The sequence below is a fragment of the Terrapene carolina genome, unplaced genomic scaffold, assembly GCF_002925995.2.
Source record: "Terrapene carolina triunguis isolate 2854851 unplaced genomic scaffold, T_m_triunguis-2.0 Scaffold62, whole genome shotgun sequence".
Lineage (NCBI taxonomy): Eukaryota > Metazoa > Chordata > Testudines > Emydidae > Terrapene > Terrapene triunguis.
The window spans coordinates 8,579,941-8,601,132 of record NW_020664413.1 but is presented as its reverse complement, the minus strand read 5'-3'; the positions used below and the strand labels follow the sequence as shown (position 1 = coordinate 8,601,132).

General features: G+C 43.6%; 1 protein-coding gene across 3 annotated transcripts in view; it reads left to right on the top strand.

The window, feature by feature from the left end:
• The window catches only part of HSPBAP1 (HSPB1 associated protein 1), a 57,371-nt gene extending 55,767 nt beyond the window's left edge, over window positions 1-1,604 (top strand). For all 3 annotated transcript variants that reach the window (XM_026647762.2, XM_026647761.2, XM_026647763.1), the window contains exons 7-8: window positions 709-819; window positions 1,005-1,604. In XM_026647762.2, the coding sequence (XP_026503547.1) occupies window positions 709-819; window positions 1,005-1,559 (666 nt within the window). In that variant the 3' untranslated portion in view covers window positions 1,560-1,604. The remainder of the gene's footprint in view (window positions 1-708; window positions 820-1,004) is intronic.
• The last annotated feature ends 19,588 nt before the right edge of the window (window positions 1,605-21,192 follow it).

The following is a 21,192-nucleotide window of genomic DNA, read 5'->3' as shown; positions in this document are numbered from 1 at the left end:
GGGCGAGTGGGGAGCAGGGAAGCACTTAGCAACCCCCAACCAAGATCAGAGCGGGAGGGAGGAGGGGGAATGCGGGGTGCTCAGAGGAGGGGGCAGAGTTGGGGCAGGGACTTTGGGGAAGGGGTTGGAATGGGGGCGGAGAAGGGGTGGGGTTGGGGCGGGGAAGGGGTGGAGTTGGGGCAGGGCCGGGGGCGGGATCGGGGCCCCGTGGAGTGTCCTCTTTTTTAAATGTTTGAATATGGTAACCCTAATTTAAAACTGCAACAACATATTAGTGGGCTTCTGTTACTGTCAAATGACAACAAGCTTCCTGAATTTTCATAGGACTTAGTCATGTGCCTTAGTAGCCCCAAGGTATTTGCTATCTCACAGTAATATCCTTTGTGGTTCAAGTGTTTAAAATATTTATATGTATAATTTTGTAAAATGCTATTGGGGTCCATCTAGATTAAAGGGGCTATATAAATGCATATCATTAGAAATTCAACAGCATTCATATGCTGTATAATTTATGAGGTATCAGATTTAATTAACAAAATAATCCCTCTTGCAACCTCTTCTTCATGTAAGTAATCCCATGATTTCTTGTGTTAAGAAGGATTTTCAAGTTAAGGCTCTTGGTTTGGTCCTTTCTAAGGTCCTCCAAGGCTTTCTAAAGGGTGCAAAGTGCCACATTTTCTCCATTTACCTTTTATTTCCTTGGGATAGGATGCAGACCACAAAGCCCGGGTGGAAGAGGCAATAACTCGAACACTAGTGTGTGCCATAAAATCTGCAGAAAACCCCAGTCCTGTGGATGCCTGGCTGAATCCTACAGAAGTAAGCTCCCTCTTGTTTCCATTAGCAGCAATAGCCTGGAGTTACTGACATTTCTTTTAAACTTACTATTAGTCTTTTTTTCCTGTGTAATAAATTAAGTGCCTTTCATACAGCTAAGAAGAAGCATAGCATTGAATAGAAACGTACAGCTTGTTCACTATGTTTATTTTTGTTTGCTTGTTTAGGTCGAGGCAACATCCCATGAAATCAATCTTCAGTACTTAAATGGAGCAATGTCTGCATATTTAGAATATCAAAAGGTAACTGTATCAGAGGACAGAGATCCCAGCACCCATGATACAGAGAAGGAGGCGTCTTCATGTAAAAGAAGGAAAATACAAGTCAACACCAAACCAGAGGACTATAAATCAGGAACCCATGAAGCTGGTTTTACAGTGGTTAAAGCAAAAAAGTTTGAGAAAATACCTTTCGGGGTGCATCTTATTCCAGTATTACCACAGTCTCAAGAAGCAAGCTCAGTGGGGGCAGGAGCAGTGGAAAGTGACTCTAGAGACCTTCTCAGCAAAAATGAAGGAGGACATTTTGGAAAATCACGCTGCACTGGGAAGCAATCGGTAATGAGTAATGACTGTGAAACACTTGCAGATCAAACAGATTCAGACAGCACTGCAAACTCTTCACAAATGGCCATTTCTACAAATGACTTGTTAGATTGTTTGGTTAATCCACAAGTCGTCAGTTTAGTGGCTGGTCTCTTGTTGGAGAGAGAGAGAGTTTGATAGAGTATTTTATCATTTCTAAAATAAAGAGAAACTGGCAGGCTTGTTCTGGGTTTTTTAACTCACTAGTAATTGAATATTTTACTTTTTAAAAAAAAAATTGCATATTTTTTAAGATATAGACAAGTATGCTTGGGAATGCATGTAAGGCCCCAGACCAACACCATATTTCAAATGGTTAAATGGCAGAATAAAAATAAATACCTGAAACAAGAATAAATAAATAACATTAGGCAGAGACAACTAATAGAGATAAAACAAAGCCCCTTTGGGATCCATCTGATTAGAAATATAAAATACCCAGCGGCTACACAATTGTCCCCTGATTGGGTTACAACATGGTTCCAATTTGTGGAGTGTATCTTAAGTGTCCTGTAACCTAATAATTAGTTTAAACCTATAACAGATATGTGGAGCCTCAATTTATATGGGGTTCAAACAAACTCATGCACAGGCTAATGAGAGAATGAGTCAGACAGTAGGCACTGGTGTACTTCTATGCCTCCTATTCTCTGCCTGTGTCTCATAATAGTCTAGTTTCCTGGGGGTTGCAATACTTAGGTCTAATTTCAGTTGTTGGGTTTAGTGTGTGGGTTCTGGGTGGTGCTGATGGACTGTGATATACAGGAGGTCAGACTAGATGATCTGATGGTCCCTTATGGCCTTAAATGCTATGACTGTATGAGTGGAGCCTAGAAATTGATACACACCTGGACAACAGATTCTCAGTACGTGGCAAAAAAACTATGCCTGAGGTGGACACCAGCACTTGGTCCCAGAGTATCCTGTCACTGAAACAGGCGTAATCCTGCGAAAGGCAATAACTATAGGGAGTTAAGATCTTGTAGCACCCAGTACTTTATGGCCATGGTCAAAACTGGAAAACAACAGAGTAGGATGTAATTAATCCACTTCAGCATTTCATGGAATGTTGGGCTTGATTCAGCGGCGCAGACACAGCAATAACTGTACCCGAAAGGAAGTTTCATCCCAGGGGAAAAACAGCTGTCGTCTACCAGATAGTAGGGCAGCTTCAATCTCCGAACCAAAGCTGCCTGGGAGATGTATTGAATCATGCACTTCTTCGGTACACTAACCCTATTCTCTCTCCAGCCAGTGCTGGCTGGCTCCAATAAAAAGTTCTGTGGTGGGGTGGGAAAAGAACCTACAGGGAGCAGGAGGTGGTCCTCAGGTAGGTTACATAGACTCATAGACTTTAAGGTCAGAAGGGACCATTATGATCATCTAGTCTGACCTCCCGCATGATGCAGGCCACAAAAGCTGACCCACCCACTCCTGGAATAATTCTTTCCCTTGACTCAGCTGTTGAAGTCCCCAGATCGTGATTTAAAGACTTCAAGTCGCAGAGAATCCTCCAGCAAGCGACCCCTGCCCCATGCTGCGGAGGAAGGCGAAAAACCTCCAGGGCCTCTGCCAATCTACCCTGGAGGAAAATTCCTTCCCGACCCCAAATATGGCAATCAGCAGAACCCCGAGCATGTGGGCAAGATTCTCCAGCCAGACCCGCATTGACCATTGATACTAATTACCAGCGATGGCACGTTATTGACCTATTGACTAAAATCACGTTATCCCATCAAACCATCCCCTCCATAAACTTATCAAGCTTAATCTTAAAGCCAGAGAGGTCATTCGCCCCCACTGTTTCCCTCGGAAGGCTGTTCCAGAACTTCACCCCCTGACGGTTAGAAACCGTTGTCTAATTTCAAGCCTAAACTTCCCGACGGCCAGTTTATATCCATTTGTTCTCGTGTCCACATTCGTACTGAGCTGAAATAATTCCTCTCCCTCCGTGGTATTTATCCCTCTGATATATTTAAAGAGAGCAATCATATCCCCACTCAGCCTTCTTTTGGTTAGGGTAAACAAACCGAGCTCCTCGAGTCTCCTTTCATACGACAGGTTTTCCATTCCTCGGATCATCCTAGTGGCCCTTCTCTGTACCCGTTCCAGTTTGAGTTCATCCTTTTTAAACATGGGCTACAGCACAGGGAAATATAGCCAAGAAGATCGTTTTACAATGAGGATTTAAAAAGAGTCAGGAAAGGAATAGTACATGAAATGGAAAATGCATGAAAACCAGCTACTCCATATGAAATATGAAAAAATGTTAGTGGTGTAAGTTCTGCAGTCCTCCCTCGGCTCAGACCCTCTGAGCGGCTGTTCAGATCATAGCAAATTTGAATCCCTCTTCATACAGTGGGCTATTTTAGACTCATTGATTTGTTTTTTCAGCAGGTTTCCAAGGAAGTTGGGAGGAAATCCATCTTTGTATATCCTGGAAAAAGCATATTTTATTTTCTCCAGTCCACAGCAAGGGTCTGTTCACAAGTTTAGAAGCTGTGCAGAATCTTTTTGAAGCTACGGTGTTGGTCTCTGAAGCATGGTCTTGGGGGATTAACACATGGTGAACTCAGTGTTGTTTTCACCATAGGATATATCTAGCTGGAGGATCTTCGCAAGAACATTACAATAAAACACAGTTGGGAAAGTCACTTAAAATTCCCCTGAAATGCTTAATGTCTTTGCTTGACCTGTGGCAGCACTTCAGAATGCCACTTGTCCTAATTATAGCTTCAGCCAGATTCTTTTTGGAATAACATCTGCAGTTATTAAGGTGACAAACCGGTTTTCAGTTTTACCCATTGATAGCTCTCTTAAGCACCCAACCTTTTGGCCTGAAATTTTCTTGGCCTGATCTCTGCCCAATGGTGCTATTTTCACACAAGTCACTTTCCAACTGTTTTTGAGTTATGGAAGTCATAGGGGTGGAGATTCTCTTCATCTGCAGTTGTACAGTTCCCAGCGCTGTGTTGCCCTGATCCTGTTTCAGGCCTTTGAGTGCTACAGCTATGTAAATGATTAATAATAATATTGGGGTGAGAGACACTTTTCCAGTCATAAAAAAATAAACAAAAAAATCAAACCCTTTTTGAAGAGGGTTAGAGAAAAATGAATGGAGGTGGAAATTTGAAATGGTGCAGATATGTTCCTTACTGACCATTTGGTGGTCAGATTCTTCACTACTGACATGAGTAAGGGTTGCAGGATTGGGCCCTTGTCCTTTGGTTGGGAGGAGGGAGGGAATTAAAATTAGAGAATAAAATTATAAGCAGTTGGGAAAAGTCACTTCTGAGCATGCTCAGTGGAAATTAAGAATTTCAGCAGAGTTTAAAATGTGGTTCTGCTCTGAAAAATGACTCGTTGCATTAGGGGGCTGGGAGGCATATTTGTTGTCTCTCTCTGCCCTAAATGTGCTCAGTTCACAAGTAAAATCCTATTTTATCTAATTTCCAGTCCTGCACACTCAACCATGGCCCCAGAACCAAGATGGGTTTTTTCCTTTTTCTTCTTCATTACCAGTCACAAAGATTGCAGGCCAAATTAGATCACTTATTACATTTATACAAACCCCCTGTCTGTTTAATGCCCTCAGTGGTAATGCCTCAGTGAGATCGCACAGGTGTGACAGACTGGAAGTTAGTAAACCGTTCTGTTGATGAATGACCCAGAGTAGAATCCACTTCATTTACCGGTCTGGGTGTTGGTGATGCCATGCCAGGGGGTGTAAGAAGTAGTTAGAAACTTATTGTAGTGGCATCTTAGTGACTCACGCGGCACCCTGGGAGCAGATCTGTAGAGTAAGAAGGTGCAGTTTTTACATAGTCACTTTTCATAATAAAACCACACTCTAATGAAGCTCCATCCCCTTTGTCACATTGCTACATTTGCTCTCGTCTTAGCCTGACCACAGGCATTGGGCACAGACAGAGGCTGCTGCTGGGAACATTTGCATAAGGTGAGCGATATTGTAAATGTTTCATTCAAATACACTCAGTGAAAATCCTCATGAAGAAAGCTTTTAGATCTGGGAGAGGGTACATTCACGGGGTGGGAAGAATGAGCAGATCCTCGGGTGCAGGGCTACTACGTTCGGCAAAGTCAAAGCTTGCTTAGAAAAAGTTCTTTTTTTTCTATTGCAAAGATAACTTCAGATATCACAGGGCTAGGGCTTTTTATATTAATGTGAAAGATTTCCCAACTCTGTATTTCAGAATGTCTGTCCTTGAGAAGGCTTATAGACTCCTAAAGATCCTAACACGATCTCCCCTATGGGCAAAAACCCAGATATTGGTACAGGAGGGCCTACCTTTAAGAGAGTCTGCATAGCAGGGAAAGCCATTGCCCCAGCACTGAATTGTATGCATTAGACTAGAGAGAGAGACACATCACTCATTGCTCTAAACAAACATTCAATCTGTCCACAGAGAGCAGCGTTTTTATGTCTCGCCAGGTGTGGACCATGATTAACGGATGAGGCTACAGTCAGAGATTGTTATCTGGGGAGGCCAGAGCAGATCTGTTTACAATGCTAGGTAAAAGCACCAGAAGGGCTTCATGTCTCAGAGGCAGTCTATAAAAATCAGAGTCATACTCAGTGCAAGTGGTTATGGAGAGAAAAATTACCACAGATGAATGGAGTCATGTATGGCAAATGGCCCGTGGACTAATAAGAGGGAAATTTACAGTTCCATGAGCCAATTCAGAGTATACAGAAGACCATGATTTCTGACTCTCTCGTCATGTGCCTGCACACAGGAGTTTGAATAACTTTCTACATATGAAGAGTGTTTAAACAAACTGAGTTCTGACCTTTTTAATGACAGCCTGTTTGGACAATGAGGTGGGAGCTGAGTCCTCATAGCCCCAAGGCTAAGGAAGGTGAAGACTGATGTTCTAGCTATTTTTCTATACAATAATTACAATATTTTTTATTTCAAAAGAATATAGACCATGGATTTCTTGATATCTCTTATCCTTACCGCAGTAAAGATTTTATAAGGTAGTGGTTATAAAGTGTCTACAGCTAACCCTAATACCATTATCAAAGTACCATGATGGTTAACCCTTAAACTACAGTTCTCACCCTTCCCCTGGCCCCTTTCCCTGGGCGAAAGGGCCAGAGAAGTGAAAAGGGCTCTGAAAGCTCCATATCCAGCACTGGGGGAGATAAGTCCTCAGGATGGCTTATGGCTCTCGCAAGGCCTGGCGGGAGCGTGCCAGGCGTAGGACAGGTGGCTGGTACCAAGGGTGTGGCTGCAGCATTGTGGGATTCTCCACAGTGCTGTAGCCCATAAGGTAGTCCAAGGAGGCTGCCAAGTGCTGAGACAGACCCCAGGGCTCCCTAAGTTCTGCTGAGGGCTTCAGCACCTGGAGCAACCCAGGATTGGGAAGGCATAAATGTGGTTTTAAATCACTTTAGCCCCCGCTCCCTAGCTGCATATTCTGTGCCGTGTCACTTAGAGCAGTATTTTTGCCATTGACTGGAGGAGGCCAGGATGTCTCCCTAGGTGTGGAAGCAGGCTCATAGAGGGGAGCATTTCTCGGAGTATAGTGGGAGGGAAGCAGGGCACTTTTCCAGGAGTGTGTGTGTGTGTGTGTGAGGGGGTGGGTTCCCTAAGAAGACTTTGCTGGCTGCAAGGACTGGAGTCAGAGCAACTGACAGGACAGTCCTGCTGGAGGAGGTTGTGGGAGGCGTAAGTAGCAACAAAAAGGGCTGGGAGCTCATAGGATCAAGCTGTTGTGGGGGCTTTTCTGGCCTAGTAAAGCAGACAAGCAGTTTTGCCGGTATCCAGAAGAGTAACGTCACTCGTGGTGTCTGAAGGGTTAATGTTTAATTAATGTTTCTAGTGCCCAGTCTACACACACAGTTGCACCGGTGTAACTAAAAGGGTGTTTTAAAATTGTTTTAGTTAAATCAATGCCAGTTTCTGAATGGACACTCTTAATAGGACTTCAGCCTGGTTTATAGCCATTTAGCTTGTGTTGATCCCTTACTTACTGAAGCTAAATGGCTAGAAAGACTGAAATCAAATTAAGAATGGCTTGCAGGAGTTTGCACTGATTTAACTCCATCTATATTAAAAACAGATTCTAGTTAAGCCCATGTAACTTTGCATGAAATCCTAGCTCCATTGACCTCAATGGCAAAACTCTTTTTCTTTTTTGGGGACAGGATTTTTGTGCATAGCCAAGACCTGTAAAAGGAAGAGAGATTTCCCAAAAGTCCCACAGGCCAAGTTTTGTAAAGATTTGTAAAGGTATTTCAGTGTTGCTCCACTCAGAGCTGCAAGGCCTACATGATTTATATGGCTATGTCCCATTTTCAAAAGTGACTTAGGCACTAAAGCACCTGTAAGTCTCATTGACTTTCAGTAAAACTTAGGCTCCAAAGGCCCACATTATTAAGGTTCTTTAGGCACCTTACTGCCATTGACCACAGTCAAATGCAGAAGTTTTGCTCTGTCATGTTAAAGCTACCTTGGAAAGCCTGGACAAGTGCAAGCTAACTTTTGCATACTTAAGTGAGATAATTTAGCTATCAACGTACCAGAAGATGACAGGAACTGAAAACTCCTATATCAAAGCAAGATAAACTTCCCAATTCCCCTTGCAGGCTCTTTAAAACAGCACTAGTAACTTTCTGTCCTCAAACACGAAGGGAGCTGAACTTATTTAGGATGTCTGCAAAAACAGTCACATCTTTTAGGGAAAAACAAAACACCCAAGCAATTAGGTTTCTTACAAATTTTTGCTCCCTTCTTGTAAACCTTTTTCTCCATTACAGAAGCGTCATTTCACAAGTTACCATTTTACTTCATGTCATTAATTAGTTCCCTGTATTTAAATTTTGTTCCCTTTGTATGTCTCATGACTTTCTGTATTTATTTGAGGTCACAACGCAATTGTGCTAAAGAACAATGGCATATGTTATGCTTCAGCATTAGACAGAAGTTGGAATGTTCAACTAATAATGAATTTGGCATATTGATGAGGCAACGTGAATGCTTGCACAGCCCTAATTGCCTTTTAAAATAAACATAGCGCTACATATCAATACTTCCGGCCTACCAATAAACTACTGTGTTCTGTTTCTTACCAAAAAGCATGAATCATTTATGCTTATGGTAATGGCAGCCTCTTTATTTGTAATATTTTGCTGACACCATTTTTTTACAACACTGGCTTAAAAAAAAATCCATCACAAATGTGTGACACAGCCATCTACCGCATCATCACAGTGTCTCTCTACCTCTCACCTTCGTCTGTCTTGTTCTCCTAACTAGGAAGCTGATCCTGCAATGCGATGCAGATAGGCAGACAAAGCCGCACACGGAGCCCCGGTGATCATCAGCATGTCTTTGCTCTGACAATTCACTGTAACCAAGATGAGTCTATTTTAGTGACTGGGGCCATAAGGAAGGATTTTGCAGTGTGCACCCATTGCAATAGTTGAAGGTGGTAGAAAGGAACCTTCCTGTTTTAAATAAAATACACACAAGATTTAGGAGCTCATTTTTGGGGACATTCCTAGGGAACACCTCACTAAATCACCATCCAGTTTATTTAATCCATCTGATCAGCGGTTTTTATCTCTTCTACCTTGGCAGTCTCAACACAGAATCCAAAATCTGAATGGGCATGAAGACAGAATTACTGTATCTAGAGAGGGAGCTAGGGTAGACCTTAACCAGCTCAATCAAGGTACAAAGCATTACTTTTCACCTGTGCTAGGGAAAAGGTCATGGTCCAGCCTGACTTCAACCTTTTTCCTGTCTCGACAACCCCTATGTAGCTAAACATGTGACATCGCTGCTGGGAGTTTTAATATCTGGGCTGCAGTTATTTTGGGAATGAAGTTGCCACATCATATGAGTGAGTTGGTTAGGTTGGATAAACTAGGAACCCAGGACCACCACGTCTTGTTGACTGGATTACTGGGCGCTTTTAGCTAACACTCGAACTCAACATTAAGGCAAAGGGCTAGCAGCTATATTTAATACATCTAGCTTTGCCTGAGACCTACATTGCACTTACTAAAGCTTCTAGTATGCCTGCTCCCAGCATCATTATTTACTTCTGTATAGAGGACACCTGGCGGGCAAATAAATTGACAGGCCCCCGTTTAAAGGCGTTTGAAGCATGTACTGTGATGTCCCAGTAAAACCTGATACGAAGTGTTTGGGGGTAGACTTTGCTTTTTTGGTTTTTCCAAAGCCCTAGGAAAGGGGATCTTTTCAGAGCGTTCCAACGGGTATTGCAACCCTGGAAAATCAATTTAAAATAAAAATCACATTTTTCCAAAGAATGGAAGCCGAGAACATTGATCTCTAAACCCACATTCTTAAAAAGAAAGCACATCTCTCCTCCCCAGGAAGGCTGTGAAGTTTATTTGCAAAAAGCTCTAGGGTATTTTTCCTCTCTTGCTGCTGCTCTGTTTTAACCCCTTATATACTGGCATTCTTCCGAACCACTGCAACTGGAGAAGAAGTGATGCATCCGAAGAAGTGGGTTGTAGCCCACGAAAGCTTATGCTCTAATAAATTTGTTAGTCTCTAAGGTGCCACAAGTACTCCTGTTCTTTTTGCAACTGGAGAGCACGTCTGAGTTTCCGGGACAACAAATGGGCTAAACTCCTGTGCTAAATTTCTCTCTTCCAATCATTACAATGTCCCTCCCTGCATTGTCCCCCAGCTCAGGAGATGGCTATTCAAAATGCTTAGAAATGCTAGACGGCAAAATTCACCATTTTCATTTAACCAATGCTGCCCTTGTTCTGAGTCCTGGCAAAGCATACGAATCCAATCCAATTAGTAACAGCCTTTACAAAGCTGACTGAAAAACCACCATTAACGTGAAAAATGATGTTGTGTAAATAAAAGGCAGAGCAGGCAGGGCCATAATACAACTTACTGCCAGCCCAGAACGAACCGCCTTATAACTTATGAGGAGCTCTGCCTTGAACGAGTTTTAGCCTGTTTCCTCATGAGTGGTAATATATTACCTCTGCCCGGCATTCTGTATTGTTTGAGCTTTGTCTTTTGTCAAAAGAGATTCGAATCCTTGCCCTAGCTTTCTGTCATGTAGCAATAGTTCACTGCAATGTAGTTTAATTCCTTGTTTGCAGCTACATTGAAAGCAAAACAGGAGATCCGTGTTCTGCTCAGCACATAGACCATTGCCATTTTATCCAAGAGTTCCTTCGGTCTCCACATTGAATCCTCACATCTTCTGTCCCGCAGCAACCATCAAGATAATAATGTCTGTGGGGGGCACAACTTCTTAAGAAGCGTTGTCAGTAGCTTTTAGGTTATTCTGAGTGGGACCATGGCTAGGGCGAGAGGCCTGATTCAGAAAGGCACTGAAGCGTGCGTTTTAATACAGTCAAATGCTGCGACCTAAGATTGCAGGTTATACCTACAGGGTGGGAGACTGTGTTGGAAAGCAGTGACTCGGAGAAGGACTTAGGGGGTCATCCTAGACAATCTCCTCATCACGAGCTCCCACTGCAATGCTCGGGCCAAAAGGGCTGATGCGCTCCTTCCATGTCTAAAAAGGTAAATATCAAGTAGAAGTAGAGAAGTGATTTTGCCTCTGTACATGGCACCAGTGAGACCACAATGAGAACACTGTGTTCCAGTTCTGGTGTCAACACCTCAAGAAGGATGTGGAAATTCTGACAGGAATTTGGGAGTGGGGGGGCACAAAAATGAACCAGGGGCTGGAAAACAAGCCTTACAATCAAGTATCAAAGGGGTAGCCGTGTTAGTCTGGATCTGTAAAAGCAGCAGAGTCCTGTGGCACCTTATAGACTAACAGACGTTTTGGAGCATGAGCTTTCGTGGGTGAATACCCACTTCTTCGGATGCATGATTTCAAGCCTTACAATGTGATGCTTAAGGCACTCAACTTATTCAGTTTATCAAAAAGAAGGTTGAGAGGTGACTTGATCTCTGGGTATATAGGTCCTCACACATGGAAAAAAGATCTGATAATGGGGAGTTTTTCAATCTTCAGAAAAAGGCATAAGAAGATCCAGTGGCCAGACGCTGAAATTAGACACATTCAACCTTGAAATAAGATGTGATTTCCTAGCAATAAGTGTAATTAAACATAGGAAGAGCTTATCAGGGGAGGTGGCGGACTCACCATTGCTTGGAGTCTAAAGTGAGATTAGATATTTTTCTAAAAGCTATGCTTTAATCCGACTTCTGGGATAAATTCTACGGATGATGCCTGCAGGGGCACAGGTTGGGTGGGCATGGTGGTCCTTTCTGGCCTTGGCATTTGTAAATCTAGGAGTGTCCCGCCCCGGTTCATCCCCGGCCTTCATGGGCCATGGGGGGAATGGAATTGCCTGCATTGTCTTCAACAGACTCATAACACTTGCAGCTCTGGATTAAGACAATGGCGTAATCAAATCTCATGCTTCAAGTGATCAATTGGTCATCTGCAGGGGTCAAGGAGGAATTTCTCCCCCTCTATCCCCCAGTGCATAATTGGTCAGATGTATTCTGGGTATTTTTGTTTTGGTTGGGTTTTTTTGCCTTCCTCTGAAGCATCAGAGATTAGCCACAGCTGGAGGTGGGACACTAGACAGGGTGGATCAGGGTTCTGCGGTGGTACAGAGAATCCTCTTTTTGAGATGCCCAGCTGGTGTGTCTTGCTGACTTGCACAGGGTCAAATCAGTCACTAGATTTGTGTTTAGGAAGGAATTTTCACCCTCGGCAGATTGCAGGGACCTGGAAGTTTTTCCATCTTCCTCTACTGCGCAGGGTATGGATCAACTGTGTTAATCTCACCTAATCAGTTCCTTGCCATTACAGGGTTCTTGGACACTGGGGGTACCGCGGCCTCTTCTGCTCTTGACCTGTGGCGCACAACAGTTTAGGCTCCCCAGGACTGACTTAAATGATTGGGCTGAGTACAGGGCTATCTGGGTGAAATTCGGTGGTCTCTAATATACAGGAGGTCAGGCTAGATGATCTAATGGTCCCTTCTGGCCTTAACCTATGAAAGCACATGTCTGATTTTAGGCATGTGTGTAGTTCCAGTGCCATCAAAGGGATTTCTCATGAGGTTAAGTGCCTTGCTGAATCAGGGCTAAAATGCAACAGCCCTGCTGAAACTGAACCAAGAGGACCAAGGTGTAACTGTCCCCAGAATCTGGGCCCCAAAACATCAAATGGTGCTCACTGCTTTCGAGCTCAGACGTCATATCTGTCCCATGGCATTCTCTATGGCCACAATGTTGTCATTTTAAACTTCAGGGTAATGTTTAAAACTCTACTAGACAAAGCACCGGAAACAACCCTTCACTGGCTGGAGACAGAAGGGAGAGGGGAGAAGATGACTGTGACGCACGGCTAGAAAGGGCTAAATAATCCTGCAAAATAAATAACCCTCAAAAGACTGGGGAGATAATGTTGTGGTTTTGTGTATTTACATATGTCTGAGTAGGGTCAATAATGTAACCAACAGTCCCGGTCTATGCTGTATTCTGATAGTTCAGAGATCAAAAGAACATCCAAGCATTTAAATGAATTGTAAACACGGGATATCTCGGTATTCATCTCTCTTTGAAATGTGCTGTGAATGGTGGAGGAACAAGCAAATTGCCTTATGTTAATTCTATAGCTAAGTACTGGTGATGGACCTCCTTCAAAGTCATCCTAATTACCTTTTGAACTCCAACTTGTCAAAAGACATGAAAAAAAGATCCTTGGGTGCTGATTCTGTCATCTCAGATCTGCTTAAGCTTCACTGGGGGAAGTTTGAGTCGCAAGACTGAGGTCCCAGTTATGCTGGTCCACCCTGAATATGATATTTGGCCATTGGACTATAATCTATGAACTATTTCTGAAAGAACTCTTTGCAACTACAAAGATCGCCATCTCTGCTATGAATCTGAACCTCAGTGAATTGAGCTCATGTCTGTATATATATCGCTCTTCTAACCACTCTCTTTTTTTTTTTTAATACATTTTAGTTTAGTTAATAAAAATTGGCTGTAGCGTGTATTTGGGTAAGATCTGAAACATTCATTAACCTGGGAGGTAATGTGTCCAATCCTTTGGGATTGTTAGAACCTTTTCTTTTATGTGAAGAAATAAGCTTTTCAGAAATCATCATATTTGACTTAGGTACCTAGAGGGAGGCCTGAGGCTGGATCGCTTTAAGGGAACTGTGTTGTTTGGACTTCTGAGTAACCAGTAAGGTAATAAAGAAGCTGTTTTATGCTGGCTTGGTAAATCTAAGTATTGGAATATCCACCAGCTTTTGGGGGGGGGGGAATTGTCTGCCCCATTCTTTGCAGTTTACCCTAATTGAGTGACCACAGATGGCTCCCACGGGGACCCCGGTCACAATACCCTAACAGGCCTTTGCCATTTCTAGTGCCTACAAGAATTAATTAGCTGGGCTAGTTGATGGTCGACTGTTTATGCATCTACTGCATGGGCTGATTACAATAATTGTTACGCTGCATGTTAAAGCCAAAAACATCACATCCAGCAAAAAGCAATCAGGACCAATTAATGAAGATGTAATTTCCCCAGATGCGGCTATTAACATAATTCACAATGGTCCTAGCAACATGAATGTAATTAACCCAGTTAACGACAATTCTTGGCATCGCTACATTGGGCCTGCTCCTGCAAACAGAGGAGTCCCATTGATTTCAGCACCCAAGCTGTATTACTAAAGGCCATCTCCATGTTGTTCTCCCACATTCAACTGCAGGCTTTCTTCCACTTGTCCCATATGCCTGCAAAACCCTTCCCTAAGTTGGCCTGATGCACCCATCCCTTCTTCATGTTCCTTAATATTGATTATTTGTATGACTGCAGCACCTAGGAGCCCCAGTCATAGACCTGGACCCTTTTGTGCTAGGCACTGTACAAACACAGAACAAAAAGACAGCCCATGCCCCATTCATCTTACAATCTAAGTGAAACAGTCTTCTTCTAGGAGGCTTGTATAACTCTAGCCCAGCCATCTGCTTAAATCATGGAAAGAGATGTGCATACACATGCATGAAAACAAAGCAAGCCAATGGGGAAAACAAATCAGTCCGCGGGCTTACCCTCAACCTTCATTCTGTAGCTGCTTTTTCCACCCAATCCTCTTTTGTCCATTGTCTACTTAGATTGTAGGTGCCTGGGCCTGCCTGCAACACATGCAGTGCACTATTGGTGCTAGTTAAGTAATAAATAACATTTTTTAAGTTTATCTTCTGCACATGGGTACTTCCTTACTGCTATGCAAGAACTGTGAGCAAAAAGTTCTTTTTAGATGGCAGCTACTGGAAATGTGTAAAAAAAGGTGAGCAATGGGGGTAATTTCTCCTCCTTCACAAAATCAGTGTACCTCTAATTGTTAGCCATGGGCCAAGGATGTGGTGTTCAGATCTGGACTGCATTTTCAGTGGGGTCCAGGTTCAGGACTGGACAGCATCAAAGTCTCCTGAAAAGTATGCATGCAGACTGGAACCTGAAAAGAAACGTCTTTCAAGTCTGGATTGAGCCTGGAACCAGGACTTCAAGGATCTGGCTTGGACTCAGATTCAGCCACACTCTCCCTGGAAATTTGAAGGGATTTAGACCTGAGGTTCTAATTTTGGTCTTTTTTAATTTTTCTCTCCTAGTGGTTTGTGGCCAGAGTACCTTAGAGACATGGTAACTGATCAGCCGAGGTGCCTGAACGAAGAGCCCCCTTGTTTAAGCAGGAAAGGGGGCTGGTGGCAGGGCATTCTCCATGAAGGGTCCTCAACTTAGACAGCAATGGGACGTGCATGCCAATCTCTCAACGTGAGGGAAGATGGTCTTGTGGATAAGGCAATGGGCTGAGGCTTAGGAACTCTGGATTCAACACCCAGCTCGGCCACAGGCCATGTAATCTTGAGCAAGTCACTTAATCTTTCTGTGCCACTTATTTTTCCCCATCTGTAAACTGGGGTGATAGAATACTTATCTTCCACACAGGGGTGTTTGTGAGGCTAATCCATAATCTTCTGGAGGTGCTCAGATACTACAGTGGAGAACTTATTAGTACTTAGATAGATAGTTCATCACCATCATATCCGAGCACCTATGCGTGGTTTCACCAGAGCCTGGATTTGGAAACCTTCAAGTCATGTTCCATGGCCTATCTTCTTTTCTGGAAATACTAGGGTGTGTGGGGGAGGGTAGAGCAGAGGGGAGGTGAAGGTGGTTGTGGGGGGAGGAAGGGCTGTGATTGGTTTTTGGTCCCTTAGCTATGGGTTTTTAAGACAATAGTGTAAGCTGCACCCAGAAACAGCAGCATTTTAATAAGTCTAAATAGATCAAACAAAAATACTTTATTTTGCTCTGAACTAGAGATGAGTACAGCTGGTTGAAATTTTTCAATTGAAAAAATAAATTGTCAAAAAATGGTATTTAACCCAAATCACAATATTTCACAAAAGAATGTCAATTTCTTTGAAATTTCCTGTTTTTCACTGAAAGTTCAAAACAAAAAAATTTGAATGTAATTTCTGACAAATGTTCAAAAAGTTTCTATTTTTTTCTTTAGTTTTACTTGAAAAAGAATCCTAATTTGTCTTACATTTTGTCAGGAAACGTAAAAAATGAATTTTTTTTGTTTAAATATTTCAAACAAAAAAATCCCATTTGTTTCTTTTGAAGTATTTTACTAACTATAGTTACCTTTTTTTCAACCAGCTCTGGGGATGATCCTGAACCAAAACCCCTGATGTGAAACCGCTGGAACTTTGAGGAAGCTCTGGGTCAAACTGGAACTTCATAGCTTGGGCCCATCCCTGCTTTAAATCGTCCTTGTTCTTGTTTCATTTAACTGGATTTAGCGTGAATAATCTGCAAATGTTACATTTTAAAAAATGAGCAAGAAAAAAAATTGGGGGGGAGGGATAGTTCAGTGGTTTGAGCATTGGCATGCTAAACCCAGGGTTGTGAGTTCAATCCTTGAGGGGGCCACTTAGAGATCTGGGGCAAAAATTAGTACTTGGTCTTGCTAGTGAAGGCAGGGGGCTGGACTCAATGACCTTTCAGGGTCCCTTCCAGTTCTATGAGATAGGTATATCTCCATTTATTATTATTAAATCTGAGTCAAAAAGAGGGAAATAGCTCTGACATTTTTGCAAAAGTGCCGAACTCTCTAAAACAGTGAGTAGTTTAACGCTTGCCTGGAATAATAACATTAAAAAAACCCCAGTACAGACAAAGGTGAGATCTCTCATGTTAATTAAAATATCTGAGCTGGAGCATTCCTGCATTACTAGTAGATTTAACTGCAGAGTTGTAAAGCACTGATAAAATGGTCATTGCATTCATGTAATTAAGGAAGGAATAGAGAATTAACAAGTGCTTTCATGGAGTGCAGATGAAAATACCGCCAAGCTCTTCAGTGCCACTGATTGACGGTGTTTTGGGGATTGCACTGGGAATTAGTAGGAAAGTAAATGACTAAGGTCAACGTCAGGGGGACAAGCTACTGCTGTAATTGTGGTGAGAGACTCTGTCTTGTATTTATAATTGTTTAAATAAGTACATTGAGCAATTTAAACGTTGGACAGTGTCTTCTTCAGGCCTTTTCCAAGGGGGATTTTTCTCATTGCTTCTCCTGAAAAATGTATTTGAATGGGATGACCCTGGTGACACAGGGCTAAAGTGCGACTTGGACAGCAGGGGGTCTCCTCCCTCTCTTGCCTCAGGCCAGTAAAACCCTCCTGCACCCTTATGCCTCTGTGCTCCCCAGTCTTTGGGTCTAGGCATGCAGCAATAAGCAGGCAGCATAATGCCCACAGAACAGGTTGGCTGGGAGTGGTCAGAGTTTGGCCCCACCCCTTGCAATGCAAGGGCCAGCACAGCCACGCTCGAACAGAGAGGTAGGATTCCTGGGAATGAGCAACAGGGGATGGCTCACTTGATGATTACCTGTTCTGTTCATTCCCCCTGGGGCACCTGGCATTGGCCATTGTTGGAAGACAGAATACGGGGCTAGATGGACGTTTGGGCTGATCCAGTAGGGCCATTCTTATGTTCTTATGCTTACCTATACAAGCAACACATTAATACCCTTCCCAGAGTCAGAGAGAAAACAGTATGGGAACTCTCTCTCTGAGACACAATACTTCCTGGGGCTGTCCTGGGCTGGTGCATGTTATTCACCACCTCTTGCTCAAGTCTTTGCCTCAAGGCGTGATCTAGCTCTAAAGGGGTTTTGTGAGTAACGCAAACTCAGCCAAACATAATCACTTTACCAGAAATATTGTACGTCACAGCTTAGGGCTGCCAGTTTCCAACACAAAATTTAAAAAAAAATCTGCTTCTTGATTAGATGCCATCAATCCAGGAGTATTTCTCTCCTGCCCTCCCCCAGACCCCAAGATGCTTTGCGGCACTCCCAGGCCTACGACCTGCTTCTTGCCAAGCACACAAGGCTCCTGGATGTGAAATTGACAAAAGAGAGAAACAAAACCAACAACAAGAAATCACAAGGATCAGAATAGCTTAAAACTGACAAGCACAATTGCTTGGGGGTTTTAGACCTCCTTAGCTCTAAGTCCATTGAGGGAATTAAGAATTTGCTGCCATTAAAAATTGGTTTCAGTTGAAAATCTGAGGCCAGCAGCAGCTCTCTGGGAATAATACAGTATGTCCTGTGATCTGCTCACTGGTGGTAGTTTAGTGAAGCAGAAAATAACTTGGTTTCCATGGCCAGGTTAAAATTACAACAATGAAAGCATCAGAAAAATAAAAATGATTATGGAAACAACAGTCACAAGGAAACCACAGAACACCACCACTTACTCAAAACTGGGGTGCCATTACCCAGATGGCTATGCCAGGATAAGCCATCATTTACAGCTCTTGTTTATTAAATATGCATTCTGATCTGACCCAGTGGGCACTGGCAACAGCTTATTCCCTTTACACAACAGCGGCAGAACTTCACTGTTCTCCTAGGGCATCAATGATAAGGTCAGGGAAGTCATCAATTACCATGTACCTCAGTGCCCTCAAGAAAGATTGCTCACAGGACAGAACTGTTTTCATTTTCTGTACAAACACTTGGCTGGTGCATCTATTTCAATTGCACTGCAGAGGCCTGCTTCTCAAGTGGAGAAAGTTTCTTATATTCTGAACCTGTATTAGCTCTTATTATTTATTTGTTATTTGCAATTGAGATCAGGGCTCCGTTGTGGTGCGCTCTGTATACACACATACTAAGGGACAATGCCTGTCTGGAAGAGCTTGTCTATTTAGATTCTAAAACCCACAAAGGATGCACAAAATAAAGCATTATTGTCCCTGTTTTACAGATGGGGAACTAAGGCACAGAGAGGTTAAATAACATTCCCCAGGTCACACAGGAAGTATATGTCAGATCTTGGAAATTGAATGCAGATCCTCTTGATTCACAAGCCAGTGCCTTAACCACAAAACTATTCACTCCTTATGTGTATGTCAGGAATTTAACCTAATACACTCTTAGACTTAACTTTATTAGCTCTCATAATCTTAATGAGGGTCTCACACTGAACTACATTAACATCATATTAAAGGGAGATGCTTAAAAACTACACTTTGGTCTGAACGTTTGTTTTACCTACTCTTGTTACAAGTGAGGCCTGACATGACTGAGTCTAAGAGAGAACAGAGGTGTAAAAAAAGAAAGAATTGGTCCATTTTTTCCATCTTGATTGTTTTGTGCATTTGACAGAACTTTGAGAACCGTCAGATTAATTGTGTTTCTCTATAGTCAGTTTCCCCTGTTGTTTACACAGGTTTTTCACTCAGCAACAAGGTAGAGAAAAATGTTTTAAAAACTAGGACAATGTGATTGGAAAAACAAAACAAAATTGGCCAGGGGACTGTGGGGGAGGTGTGGTACCCCAAAGTCCTTTTAAACTGACTAAATGTCAAGTTGATGATGTCCCTTTAAGGGTCTGACCTAAAATCATATAATTAAGGCACTTTGGGTCTAAAGTTCTGTCTCGGTGCTGTGATAAGTCAGGCCTGAGATCCATGTAAAAAATGGGCTGCCAAGTTTGAGCTGGGAGTAATTATTTTTGTGATGGTCAATCTCCATCCCAAGCCACTACAGACACTGAAACCACTAGCAACCCCTTCATTACAATCTAGTGATTTGAGTGAGCATCATAATGCCAGGAGAGCAGGGGTAGCAATACCAGGGCTGGTGCTGCCTTGTTACCTCAAAAAAGATGGTTCAGGAAAATTAAAATAACGTTTCAATGACTAATAACATTGTGGATAGCCACAGCTACATAGTTCAGGTCCTAAACCTGCCCTACCTGGACACAGTTATAACACTACCAGCAATTTCCTCTTCAGTCCCTCTATATAGATAATAAGATTCCAGGATTGTCACTTGTCTGAAGCCTAAGATGTCTGTTGAGTCAGCGTGAAGCAGTGGCAACAGCTACAAGCATGTTGAGAGCTCTTTTTGTCCAGAATATCACCAGGTTGAAGCAGCCCTGGGGTTCACGGGCTGTCATTTTGACTTTATAAATTACACCTGTGCAGTGTACAGCCACAGTAAGGCATGTATCTACGCCAGGGGTGGCCAACCTGAGCCTGAGAAGGAGCCAGAATTTACCAATGTACATTGCCTAAGAGCCACAGTAACACGTCAGCAGCCCCCCCATCAGCTTCCCCCCCCACCCTCCGCTTCCAGTGCCTCCCACCCACCGGCAGCCTTGCTGATCAGCGCCCCCCCCCCTTCCAATCATTTATTTCGTGGTGTGCAGGAGGCTCTGGGGGGTGGGAGGGAAGATGAGGGCACGGCAGGCTCAGGGTAGGGAGCAGGAAGGGGTGGAGTGGGGGTAGCGCCTGTGGCAGAGCCAGGTGTTGAGCAGTGAGCACCCCCCGGCACATTGGAAAGTTGGCACTTGTAGCTCCAGCCACAGAGTCGGTGCCTATACAAGGAGCCGCATATTAACTTCTGAAGAGCTGCATGTGGCTCCGGAGCCACAGGTTGGCCACCCTGGTCTACGCCATGCCAAGTGTTCTAGACCAGTGGTTCTCAAACTAGGGCTGCCGCTTGTGCAGGGAAAGCCCCTGGCAGGCCGGGCCGGTTTGTTTACCTGCCGTGTCCACAGGTTCGGCTGATCGCAGCTCCCAGTGGCTGCGGTTCGCCGCTCCAGGCCAATGGGGGCTGCGGGAAGCGGCGGCCAGTACGTCCCTCGGCCCGCGCCGCTTCCTGCAGCTCCCATTGGCCTGGAGCGGCAAACCTTGGCCAGTGGGAGCTGCGATCGGCCAAACCTGCGGACGTGGCAGGTAAACAAACCGGCCCGGCCTGCCAGGGGCTTTCCCTGCACAAGCGGTGGCCCTAGTTTGAGAACCACTGCTCTAGAACACTGTCATATCAAAGGGAACTTAAACAATCACCACCCTTATACTACAACTAATTTGCATGCAGCAAGTTCATTGGTCATATGAGGGAGACTAGACAGATGCTGGATTATTTGGGCCAACTGTCACAGCCGTATGACACCACACAGCATAACCTCAAACACACACACAGCCCCTCATGGCATGCTAACCGCACAAATCAACACAAGTCTCCCACCACAACCCCCCATGACAAATCAACACAAGCACCCACACAACACCACAACCATCATACACAATACCCATAAACACAACTAACTCCTCACTGCAGCACACACCCCTCTCATTCACCACACGCACAACTCTCCCAGCACAACATGGCCCACACACTATAATCCCAACAACCACCCTGAAG